Source organism: Megalobrama amblycephala, linkage group LG16, assembly GCF_018812025.1.
Source record: "Megalobrama amblycephala isolate DHTTF-2021 linkage group LG16, ASM1881202v1, whole genome shotgun sequence".
NCBI lineage: Eukaryota > Metazoa > Chordata > Actinopteri > Cypriniformes > Xenocyprididae > Megalobrama > Megalobrama amblycephala.
Window position 1 is genome coordinate 1,961,870 of NC_063059.1, and position 12,831 is coordinate 1,974,700.

General features: G+C 37.4%; 2 protein-coding genes across 2 annotated transcripts in view; one reads left to right on the forward strand and one right to left on the reverse strand.

The window, feature by feature from the left end:
- The first annotated feature begins 398 nt into the window (after nt 1-398).
- neu4 (sialidase 4) lies at nt 399-4,954 on the forward strand. The gene is made up of 3 exons (XM_048161569.1): nt 399-599; nt 699-954; nt 4,092-4,954. Exons 1-3 carry the CDS (start codon nt 399-401, stop codon nt 4,952-4,954), a joined length of 1,320 nt encoding a protein of 439 aa, XP_048017526.1.
- Nucleotides 4,955-6,997: 2,043 nt separating this feature from the next.
- The window catches only part of si:ch1073-280e3.1 (complement factor B), a 37,917-nt gene continuing 32,083 nt past the window's right edge, over nt 6,998-12,831 (reverse strand). Inside the window, exons 17-19 of the mRNA XM_048161031.1 lie at nt 8,711-8,843; nt 8,586-8,635; nt 6,998-7,289 (exon numbers count right to left, since the gene is read on the reverse strand). Of these exons, the coding sequence (XP_048016988.1) occupies nt 7,131-7,289; nt 8,586-8,635; nt 8,711-8,843 (342 nt within the window). The 3' untranslated portion in view covers nt 6,998-7,130. The remainder of the gene's footprint in view (nt 7,290-8,585; nt 8,636-8,710; nt 8,844-12,831) is intronic.

Sequence of the window (12,831 nt, forward strand, 5' to 3'; positions counted from 1 at the left end):
TTTCTGCATGTATTCTGTGTGCATCTGCACTTTTCTTTATCACCAAGTAACTTTACTTCCTTAAAAGTTGGAATGTTTTTCTTTGTTTAAATGAATGAATGTTCAACTTCAGGTCATTAGTGAAACAGTAGGAGATATTCAGCAGAATGTCCTAGCTGCTCTTTTCCATATTATGAAAATCCGATGGCAAGCAGGAGCTGTCAAGCACAAAAAAGCAAGTGTAAGCCACCATGCACTGAACATCTTCTCCTGAACGCTTCTGCATATTGGTGATGTGATAATCATGACTCATGTGACACTTCACTGTTTGTTTTTAGTCATGTTGCATTCGAGTTTGAATTGGTGAATGAAAAAGGGTACTGACTTGAACCATTTTTTCTTTTTAGTTATGTGAGGCTATGGGGTCTCAGTACTTCCCAGCACGATCCGTGCTTTTCCAAAAGGAGCCGAGTGGAGTTACGTACCGTGTGCCTGCTTTGATCTACATTCCTCGATCCAGCTGTTTCTTGGCCTTCTGTGAGGAGAGACTGACTCCGGCAGACGCTCAAGCACATCTGCTGGTCATGCGCAAAGGCACTTTTTATAAAAACTATGTGGAAGTAAGATGCGCTCTAACATATATCAACACTGTTATAACTATTTAATGTATAGAATATGTTTTTTCATAATCAAAAAAAGCATCTTATTTCTCTCCTCAGTGGAAAGACATGGAGGTGTTGAGTAGCGCTCGACTGGAGGGCTACCGCTCGATGAACCCTTGCCCTGTTTATGATGAGTTTACGGGCACCGTCTTCTTGTTTTTCATCGCTGTTCTGGGTCACACCTCTGAGTCTTACCAGTTAATTACAGGGAAGAACGTGACACGTCTTTGCTATGTGTCTAGCAGTGACCAAGGGGACACCTGGAGCCCTGTTACAGACCTTACTAGGACGCTCATAGGGGACACCATCAAAGGTAAAGTCTGATCATATTCCTCTGTCCGGATACGTAAAGATTATGTATGTGCTTGAAAGCCAATATTAAAATAGTCTCTCTTATCCCAGTTAAAGGTATAGTTCACCCAAAAATGAAATTTCAGTCTTTCTGTGGAACACAACTGGACGTAATTCAATGAATGTAATGCTGGGTGAATTCAACACAATGGCTATACATTTTGGTTCAATTAATGCTTCACATCTTAATTTTTGGGTGAAATTTACCTTGGTGAGATTCTGGTAATGCCAGTGGTAAAGAAATTAATTTAGTTATTCAAATGTAAGACGACATAAAAAAGGACATACCTCAGTGTTCCTCCTCAGCAAAATTCAGTTTGACCATCAGTTTTCACACGTTCACACTTTTGAGTGAAAAAAGTGTCAACACACTGTAAATTAAATATTTATTGTGCACTTTAGGTAGATTCATTGAATAAAATGCTTGAGTTTTCACAAGTGTCCTGAAATCATTGATCTCGCGCTGCACTGACTGACAGCTTCAGTGATCATAAAGAGAAGCGCGCTGCTCGCTTTCTGTGTAATTCACAAGAAAAGTTATTGTTTTTCATGAGATTTTGTGAGTACTTCACACTTCACCTTGACAACATTTATGTTTAAACCTAGTGATTTTAATAATGTTTAATATATATTCTAAAGTGAAACTGAGTTTCATTACAGGAAATGGCAAATATATACGCAAATAAATGCTATTCTGCCACCACCTGCTGGTTATAGTGGTAATTAATGTCTTTTTATTTTTAAATAAGTGTTTTCTATCAAATGTTGGATTTCCTACATCTTGAAACATTCGGTTTGACAAATGGGGACAATCTCAGAAGGGTGAACAAATGTTTTTGGTCATCACATTAAAATAACATTTGATGTGCTGGAGAAATGTTGCATGTGCATGTCTAATGACACCGTGTTTCTTATTCTGTAACATTAGTTAACATTAGTTGCGTACATTAGTACTCGACTAATCATTAGTACATCAACATAACTAATACATTATAAAAAATGTGTTAACTTTAGTTAATGCTCTTTGAACTAGCATGAACAAACAATGAACTTCTGTATTTTCATTAACTAACATTAACAAACATTAAAGGTGCCCTAGAATTAAATATTGAATTTACCTTGGCATGGTTGAATAACAAGAGTTCAGTACATGGAAATGACATACAGTGAGTCTCAAACTCCATTGTTTCCACCTTCTTATATAAATCTCATTTGTTTAAAAGACCTCCGAAGAACAGGTGAATCTCAACATAACATCGACTGTTACGTAACAGTCGGGATCATTAATATGTACGCCCCCAATATTTGCATATGCCAGCTCATGTTCAAGGCATTAGACAAGGGCAGCCAGTATTAACGTCTGGATCTGTGCACAGCTGAATCATCAGACTAGGTAAGCAAGCAAGAACAATAGCGAAAAATGGCAGATGGAGCGATAATAACTGACATGATCCATGATATCATGATATTTTTAGTGATATTTGTAAACTGTCTTTCTAAATGTTTCGTTAGCATGTTGCTAATGTACTGTTAAATGTGGTTAAAGTTACCATCGTTTCTTACTGTATTCACAGAGACAAGAGCCGTCACTATTTTCATTATTAAACACTTGCAGTCTGTATAATTCATAAACACAACTTCATTCTTTATAAATCTCTCCAACAGTGTGTAATGTTAGCTTTAGCCATGGAGCACTATCAAACTCATTCAGAATCAAATGTAAACATCCAAATAAATACTATACTTACATAATCTGATGTATGCATGCAGCATGCATGAAGAACATCTTGTAAAGATCCATTTTGAGGGTTATATTAGCTGTGTGAACTGTGTTTATGCTGTTCAAGGCAAGCGCGAGCTCCGGGGGCAGGGAGCGCGAGGATTTAAAGGGGCCGCAACCTATATATCGGTGCATAGTTAATGATGTCCCAAAATAGGCAGTTAAAAAAATGAATTTAAAAAAATCTATGGGGTATTTTGAGCTGAAACTTCACAGACACATTCAGGGGACACCTTAGACTTTTATTACATCTTTTAAAAAGAAGCTTTAAAGGATTAGTCCACTTTTAAATAAACTTTTCCTGATAATTTACTCACCCCCATGTCATCCAAGATGTCCATGTCTTTCTTTCTTCAGTCGAAAAGAAATTAAAGTTTTTGATGAAAACATTCCAGGATTTTTTTTCCATATAGTGGACTTCAATGGGCACCAAACAGTTGAAGGTCAAAATTAGTTTCACTGTAGCTTCAAATTGTTCTACACAATCCCAGACGAGAAATAATGGTCTTATCAAGAGAAACAATTACTCATTTTCTAAAAAAAATTTAAATTTTATACATTTTAACCAGAAATGCTCATCTTGAACTAGCTCTCTTCTTCTTCTCTATTAGAATTCCAGCAGTGTAGACGCTGCTAAGCGTATTACTGCCCTCCTCAGGTCAAAGTTTTGAACTAATTTTTATATGCAATATGCTAGTTCAATAGTATATAACAATTAGTTCAAAACTTTGACCTGAGGAGGGCAGTAATACGCTTAGCAGCGTCTACACTGCTGGAATTCAAATAGAGGAGAAGAAGAGAGCTAGTTCAAGATGAGCATTTATGGCTAAAACTATATAATTTTCAATTTTTTTCAGAAAATGAGCGATGGTTTCACTAGATAAGACCCTTATTTATATCATCTGGGATCGTGTTGAACAATTTGAAGCTACAGTGAAACTAATTTTGACCTTCAACTGTTTGGTGCCCATTGAAGTCTACTATATGGAAAAAAAATCCTGGAATGTTTTTATCAAAAACTTTAATTTCTTTTCGACTGAAGAAAGAAAGACATGGACATCTTGGATGACATGGGGGTGAGTAAATTATCAGGAAAAGTTTATTTAAAGGTGGACTAATCCTTTAACAAATACAGCAACAAATGTATTGTTCATGGTTAGTTCATGTTAGTTAATACATTAACTAATGTTTAACTAATGAAACTTATTGTAAAGTGTTACCTCTTATTCAAACGTATTCATTAGCTTCATCTTTATTGTAATCAATAAAACTGGATTATTACTGAATTTAGAAACCATTGTGTGTTTTATTGCTGGCAGAGTGGGCCACTTTTGCTGTGGGTCCAGGTCACGGAACCCAATTAAAATCTGGAAGGCTAATAATCCCTGCCTACACCTACCATATTGACTGCAGAAATTGCTTTGGCAGGAAGTGCAAGACTTCGTCACACTCGTTTTGTTTTTATAGTGACACGCATGGAAATGTGTGGCATATTGGAGAGGCGCTGTCTGCGCCAGAGAGCGTGGAGTGTCAGATGGTGTCAGTAGATCAGGAAGATGGAGTCAACGTTTTGTACTGCAACGCCCGGAGTGTATCAGGTTGTCGGGTGCAGGCCGTTAGTTTTGATAATGGAACTGTTTTTCACGACGGCCAGCTGGTGCAGAAACTGGTGGAGCCAAAAAATGGGTGCCATGGCAGTGTGATTGGATTTCCAGCCCCAGTCTACCAGCTCAGCCAATCCCAACACTTTCTGAGACGGTTGAGGTCCAGCTACAGTCCACGAGCAGTCAGCATATCCCCAGCTCTGAGCTCTTCACAGAACTTCCTCCTTCCAACATGGGTGGTATATACTCACCCCACATGCTCGTATGCCCGCCGTGACCTGGGTGTTTACCTCAGTCTTCTGCCTCGAGACCCAGACAGTTGGTCAGGACCGTGGATCATATATGAAGGCCCTAGTGCGTACTCAGACTTGGCCTATGTTGAGCTGATGTCTGCTGATGCCCCAGCGGTTGCCGTCTTTGCCTGCCTTTTTGAGAACGGCACAAAGACGGCTTATGATGAGATTTCCTTCTGCATCTTCACACTGTATGAGCTAATCGACCACCTTCCACACAACAAACAACAAAGAAGAGGGTCAAAGAAGAGGAAAAGAATCTGGGAGTGCTGCTTTGTCTGCTGATTGTATGTGTAACCATAAAATTCACATGGATTGAAAAGCTGTCTCCCTTTTAAATTATGGGTGTGAATTTTAATCTATCTATCTATCTATCTATCTATCTATCTATCTATCTATCTATCTATCTATCTATCTATCTATCTATCTATCTATCTATCTATCTATCGCCATGTTTCCACTGCAGGAACTTTCCCCATGAATTAGGGAGACTTTAGGGTGGTACTCGATGTGTTTCCACCACAGGGACCAGGGTCTAAATGAAGTTCTGGATAAAAATTTCCCCCTCAGAAAGTCCCTGCTCTCGAGGTAGTACTTTTTCAAAGTTCAAGAACATTAGGGGGTGGGACTTGGGCACTAAACATGCTGATTGGTTGACTCCATGCAGCATTTTATTTCAACCATCATTTTTTTAAGTCTGTTGCGGTGTGTGCAGTAAGAGTTGTTTGCTATTCAAATAAACAAAGGAGTTTAAAAATTATAACTGATGGACCAACGACGAGGTTCAGACTTTATTAAGCTTATATACGGAGGACGAAATCCAGCAGGAACTGGAAAGTCTTGGCAATGGAAAAGCAGACAGCAACAGGTCTGGGGGTGAAAAGTTCCTGGGACAAATTGTTCCAGGTAATTTTGGTGGAAACGAGGCTTATATTAACTTTTTCCCTGCCACTGATGGAATTTTTACGGGAATCCATGTTTTCCCTGTTATATAGTAGGGGGCGCTATTACACATATTCTGAAAGAGTACAGAATCTCTAGATCAAAACACAGGTGAAGAAAAAGCTGAAACAAACAAGTGATAAAAGCATTGCTTACATTGTAGTCATTGATTTTTTTTTTTTTTTTTTTTTTGCAATTTTCTCAGTTTTTTATTTAGAATGTTTTTTTATGAAACTTACCCACATTCAAGTGTTGATAAAAAAGTATGTATGAAGCGAGAATAAACTGTTTTCTTTTTGTTTAAAAGCAGAGGCTCCTAGTCTTTAGTCATCTCACGATCCGATTCCAAAACTATTCTTGATCTATTTTTTTTTTATTTATTAATTATTAATTATTAATTTATTACTTTACTGACTTAAAAAACTTAAAATCCTTACATTTACATATCCTTACATAAGTAATTATAGGCATACTTTTTTAAATAATTACAACGATGCATTGATGGATTTATTTTTTTCTCCCACCCCTTTTTTTGTATGTTCAGATATTCATACAACATTCTGGGGGCAATGGCTAGAAACTGTTTAAATAAATAAATAAATAAATAAATGCTGGCATCGAAAGAGTTAAGAGACCACTGCAAAATTAGCAAGAATTACTATTTATATGTCTGTGTTTGAGTAAAATGAACATTTTTGTTTTATTATATTATTCTATTGTCATTTAGAGCATTTATTTGCAGAAAATGACAACTGGTAAGTTTTTTTTAATACAATAAAAAAGGCCATGTTTTCAGATCTCAAATAATGCAAAGAAAATTGATGCAAATATTTTATCTTCAAAAGAGTTCAGAAATCAGTATTTGGTGGAAGAACCCTGATTTCCAGTCACGTGTCTTTTGCCATGATCTCTACTAGTCTCACTGATGTTGGTTCACCTTCTGCCACTCCTAGTGCAAAAATTCAAGCAGCTCTGCTTTGTTTGAAGGCTTGTTGGAAACTACACAAGTCAACATACAAGTCAACAAAATATATAACATTGTTCTAGTGATTTTTGGATACTTTATTCAGTACTTGGCCTCTGACATTCCTTAATTTCATTACATTATTGTCATCAAAAACACTCAAATGATATCTATAATACATTCTGTTGCTTCGGTTCTGTATAATAGTGTGTTATATTGCTGCTCTCCCTGCTCTTATCCATTCTACACCACATTGATGGACAGAACAGATCTACACCACCAACCCAAACTGTATGCTGATTCTTTATCATCTTTGATGGTAACAGTCCTGACAGAATATTAGATTTTGTATTGTCTCTGATCAAACAATTACCTAATTCAATCTTCCAAATGGGATTATGGAAAAAAAATGCCATCATAAATGAGATAATCATCTGTTTTTATTTATTATCTTGAACTGATAAAATTAGCTCACTCATAGACCATGCACTTTGAAAACATTCATTCAAATCTGCATAGTTTCTTATGCATTCCTGTGTTTCAGTCAGCACTATGCTAAGGACGAAATTCCAGCTCCTTGTAAAGGTGCTGCTTGAGCCAGGGCATCACAGAGAACACACTGATGTGGAAGTCCCGGGCGTCTAGAGGCCGGTCATCTTCGACAGCCTTCTTCGAGTCACATGTCTGCGTAGTGCCCCAGCTAATGACTGCCACCTGTGAGGGAATAACAGAAGACAAATGACTTGAGAAGTCTCTTGTTCACAGTTTGGTTCCCTTTGTTCTTTAGGTATGGACCCTCCACAAAAAGTAAACATTTAGTCTTGGTTCTCTTAGCATTCTCACGGTGCCATTTCTAACAGACCCTAAAAATACCAAAAAAAAAAAAAAAAAACGGCTTTTATCACATTTTACAACAGAACTTATGTGTGCTGGGCTATATGTGCTCGTGGTATTTTTACCAGCTGAAAACATGTGAAGAGCTTAGAAAATGTGTAAAAGAGTCAAAAAGAAGGCAGGAATTCCTCCGTCACACTCAAACCAAGACCTCCTTCAAGAAGACATGGTTTAAACGCCTGTACTGAACTGTGATGGGCAACATAGCTCCTATGGCGAGAAAAAACAGGGCTGCATCTGAAATCACATACTCCCTACTACATAGTTGGCAAAAAATAGTATGTGACAAAAGAATAATGTCCGAAATCACAGTACTCATAAAAGAGTAGAAAACTGCACATTTTTACTTTCTCACAAAAACTCATTCTGTATGATTATAAGCCTTTTGAACAATGGGGACATGGAGTAATGTCCTCTAAGTCACCCTCTTCTTGTAATACCCATGTCATTATACACATTTGTGTCCTGATATGTCACACACACACACACACACACACACACACATTAGCAATTGAATTGGGATATGCCCCCTAAATGAGGCATACCCCACATGCCAAAAAATATATTTTAATGGAAAGTTGTTTTTTCACAATATCCATTAAAATAACTTTATAACATCAGCATATTGCATAGTTGAGCTTTTAATTTTGTCAAATAAATACCTTAACCAAGTTTAGTGTTTTGTTCTTCCCTCATTCAAAATATTTAAAAAATATATAAAATATTTTCCTCATATTTTGATGGTTTAATTGAACTTGTAAGGTCATTAAAAACAAATACTCCCTCCAGACATCACTTTAGGCCATGTACATATTCATACACTTATGTCTCTATAATTCACTTATCCTGGTGCTAAATATTTCTCCTTGATTCAAACATAAATCGAATAATTGTCTATGATTAAAGTCAGAATGAAATAGAAAATCATCCTATTATTATTTGCTAGTGATATCAAGACATTCTTTAAAAAACAAGTAATATTATCTTACATAATTTTGTTTTACAATTAAATGTATTATTAAGACAAAAAGTTTTGAAATGCACTTTAACTTCCACCTCTGTGCTCTCTTTTTATCAAGACAAATGAAATCTGAAAATAAACTACATAGCACTCACTTGGAAATATCGCATCCTCTTACGTAGAAACAGAGCTCCCCCAGAATCCCCTGCAAAGAATTAAACTCATTATGCGTCATCTCGGTGAGTAGATATGAATATATATTTAATTTCTTCAACCAAACCTTTGCAAGTCATTTTATGTCTGTTATTCTCTGTTCCTCCAGTGCACATGAACCTGTCTGTGATCACTTCTGACAGAGATGCGGTGCTGTTTTCAGGGAAGGTGGATCTTGCTTTCTTCATGCATTCACCTCTCTGTGGAATAAAGTTTTATATGATGATATACATAATTATACAACAGTTCTTTCTGGTTCTCGAATCTGATTGGCTGATAGCCGTGCGATATTCTAGTGATAACAGCACTCCTGCCTTTTCACCATTTGTATCACTCAGCTTGAAGGGACTGTCACAGCGGCCGAGCAAATCCACTATATTTTTTTTTTTACAAATACTACACTTGTTGTACTACAAACTGTAGTTTTTAGGCAAGAATGAAGTTGTTTACACCAGAAATATGTGGCTCATATTTAATCATAGCACCTATTTTACAATTTGTTTTTATGCTTTCGGAGATGCAAGCTCCAGGCTGTCAGCGGTCATTCAGTGCTCGTGTACCCGCTGAGATCTCTCTAGATCTGCATCGGTTGTTTCACCCTCTTGTTGATTCCAGAGAGAGTTTATTGGCTTCACCAGATCTCAAATCGTGGGTCTGTGAGGAAGAGCTCCTGTCTGCCTCGCTGCTCAGTGTTTTGTATCTCCGTATAGCTTTGTTTTCTCTTACTTTTATTGAATCTCGTACTTTTTGTTGCTTATATTATCATTACTTTGCCCACCACATTAATCTGACGTCGCCATCTTGTAATCTTTGAATCTAAATCGCTGTTACAATGCGTTTGCATCTCGCTAGCTTGTTTAACTTGTCATCAGTCTTGCGCGCTCCTCTTCCAACGCGTTCATCAAACAGCTGTGGCAACTCGGATCAGTCTACAAACACGGTGAGTTATGTCATCCTTTCCCAGTGTTATATCGTGTTCCATCTGTCACATGTTTAGCATAGCCCTCTCTGTCAGCGACGAGGGATTTACATGTCATAAATGTAGGGAAATAGTCAGGCTGACAGAGAGAATCTCAGAATTAGAGACACGCATCCAAACTTTAATCGAGGATAGTAAGAATGCAGGGGCTTCAGATACTGTTTTGGATGCGACTAGCTTAGTGAACTCTGTACATTGTTCGGTTCCGGCTGTAGAGCCCGCGCAGCAGGGCACTTGGGTAACAGTGAGACGGCCTAGTCGCGGAAAACACCACTCTTCCGTTCCAATAAGAACATCAAACAGGTTCTCCCCACTCAGTGACGCACCCACTGAGAATCCTGTTGAAAGTGCCCTAGTTATTGGCGATTCTATTACACGGAACGTGAAAATAGAGACACCAGCCACCATAGTCACATGTTTGCCGGGAGCCAGAGCACCTGACATCAAAGCAAATTTAAAAGTGCTGGCTAATGCTAATCGTAAATACTCTAAAATTATTATTCACATCGGCACTAATGATGTTCGACTTCGGCAGTCGGAGATCACTAAAATTAACATTAAAGAGGTGTGTGAACTCGCAAGTACAATGTCAGGAGAAGTAATTTGCTCTGGTCCCCTTCCTGTTCGTCGGAGTGATGATATAGTTAGCAGATTATCATCACTCAATGGCTGGCTGTCTAAGTGGTGTCCGCAGAATAATATAGGTTTCATAGATAATTGGAAAAGTTTTTGGGGCAGACCTGACCTGTTGAAAAGAGATGGTATTCATCCCTCCCGGGATGGTGCTGCTCTTCTCTCTAGTAATATGGCACATAGTCTTAGAGCTGAAACATGACAAACTGGGGCCCAGGACAGGAAGCAGACAGACTGGCTAAACTGACCGTCTGCTAGCCGCCTCACGTTACAGAAGTCAGATAATTCCCAACACATAGAAACTCTTACACCTAGATATTATCACATAGAGACTGTGTCTGTACCCCGAATTAATAAAAACAAAAAACTTCCAAACCCATTTAATGGTAAAAATTTAATTGATGTTCAACAAATAAAAAATCGAGATAATAATGATAAACAAATGATAAAGCTTGGATTGTTAAATATTAGATCACTTTCTTCAAAAGCACTCATTGTAAATGATATTATCACAGACAATAAACTAGATGTGCTGTGTTTGACAGAAACCTGGCTAAAACCGGACGATTACATTACTTTAAATGAGTCCAGCCCTCAAGGTTATGATTATCGACACAATCCTCGACAGAAAGGCAAAGGGGGAGGTGTTGCTGTAATTTATAGTAATATTTACAGTATTAGTCAAAAGTCTTTCAAATATAATTCCTTCGAAGTGATGGTGCTTTACGTAACATTATGTAAGTTGACATTTGTGTTGGCTACTGTATACAGGCCACCAGGGCACAATACAGACTTTATCAAAGAATTTGCTGATTTTCTATCAGAGTTAGTACTAGCTGCAGATAAAGTCCTTGCTGTTGGTGATTTTAATATCCATGTAGATAATAAAAAAGACTCATTAGGATTGGCATTTGCAGACATTCTAAACTCTATTGGTGTTAGACAACACGTGTCAGGACCCACTCATTGTCGTAATCATACTTTAGATCTAATATTGTCACATGGAATCGATATTGACGCCGTTGAAATTCTGCAGCAGAGATGACATCTCAGATCATTATCTAGTCTCGTGTATACTACATTTAGTCAAAGAGGCTAAACTGCCTCCCTGCCATAAATATGGTAGAACCATCACTTCTACCACTAAAGATCACTTTATAAATAATCTTCCTGATCAGTTTCATCACCTTAGCATACCAGACAGCTTAGAAGACCTCGATGTTGCAACAGAAACTATTGCCTCTGTCTTTTCCAGCACATTAGACTCAGTTGCTCCTTTGCGTTTAAAAAAAGATTAAGGAAATTAATTCAACACCATGGTACAGTGAGCACACTCGGGCCCTAAAAACTGCAGCCAGAAAAATGGAGCGTACCTGGAAGAAAACAAAACTAGAAGTATTTCGCATTTCGTGGAGAGAGAAAATGATTGAGTACAGAAAGGCCTTAAAAACTGCTAGATCTGCCTATTTTTCAAAACTCTTAGAAGAAAATAAACACAACCCTAGGTATTTATTTGATACAGTGGCTAAATTAACAAGAAATAAAGCTTCAACTTCTGATGTTTCCAAAGAGCACAGCAGTAATGACTTTATGAACTTCTTTACTTGCAAGATTGATAATATTAGAGAGAAAATTATAACCATGCAACCGTCTACTACAGTATCGTGTCAGACAGTGCATTGTAGTGTCCCTGAGGAAAAATTCATTTCATTTACTGCTTTAGGAGAGGAAGAATTGTCTAAACTTGTTAAATCATCAAAATCAACAACATGTATGTTAGACCCTATACCAACTAAGCTATTGAAAGAGATGCTTCCAGAAGTCATAGATCCCCTTCTTAATATTGTTAATTCATCTTTGTCACTAGGATACGTACCAAAAACTTTTAAGCTGGCTATTATTAAACCTCTTATTAAAAAACCACAACTAGATCCTAAAGAATTAGTCAATTACAGGCCGATCTCAAATCTTACTTTTCTGTCAAAAATACTAGAAAAGGCAGTTTCATCACAACTATGTTCCTTTTAGACACACTCTGTCAGTTTAAATCTAGACTAAAAACGCATCTCTTTAACCTGGCATACACATAACACATTATAAATTTATATTTTCAAATCCGTTAAAGGATTATTAGGCTGCATAAATTAGGTCAGCCGGAACCGGGAACACTTCCTATAACACCAGATGTACTCGTTACATCAGAAAAAGAATGGCATCTACGCTAATATTAGTCTTTCTGTTTATCCCGAGGTTTACCGTAGTCAACCGGATTCGGGGCCGTTTCCAGATGAGACGCCTTGACACGACCACAACGCAGCCCTGAAGTATCAGCAGAGATCGAGTTGACTAGATCATCCATTGTGAAGACATCATCGACATGACAGCCAGTGCCAGTTTCCTCAAAATTATAATCACGATTATTAATCATGTTTATTCTATCAAAAGAGTAATGTAACTATGGCTATTTTGCAAGTTCTTTACCAACCTACAATTCACCCAAAAGGCCTGTAGGTGGCACAAAGACTTAAATTTAACCAACTATGATAACTTCGTTAGATGGTAAATCAATACAAAAC

Coding starts and splice junctions, on each gene's coding strand:
- neu4 (XM_048161569.1), top strand. CDS start 399: ATGGGGTCTCAGTACTTCCCAGCACGATCCGTGCTTTTCCAAAAGGAG. Junction 600..698: donor TTTATAAAAACTATGTGGAA/GTAAGATGCGCT, acceptor TTCTCTCCTCAG/TGGAAAGACATGGAGGTGTT. Junction 955..4,091: donor CATAGGGGACACCATCAAAG/GTAAAGTCTGAT, acceptor TATTGCTGGCAG/AGTGGGCCACTTTTGCTGTG.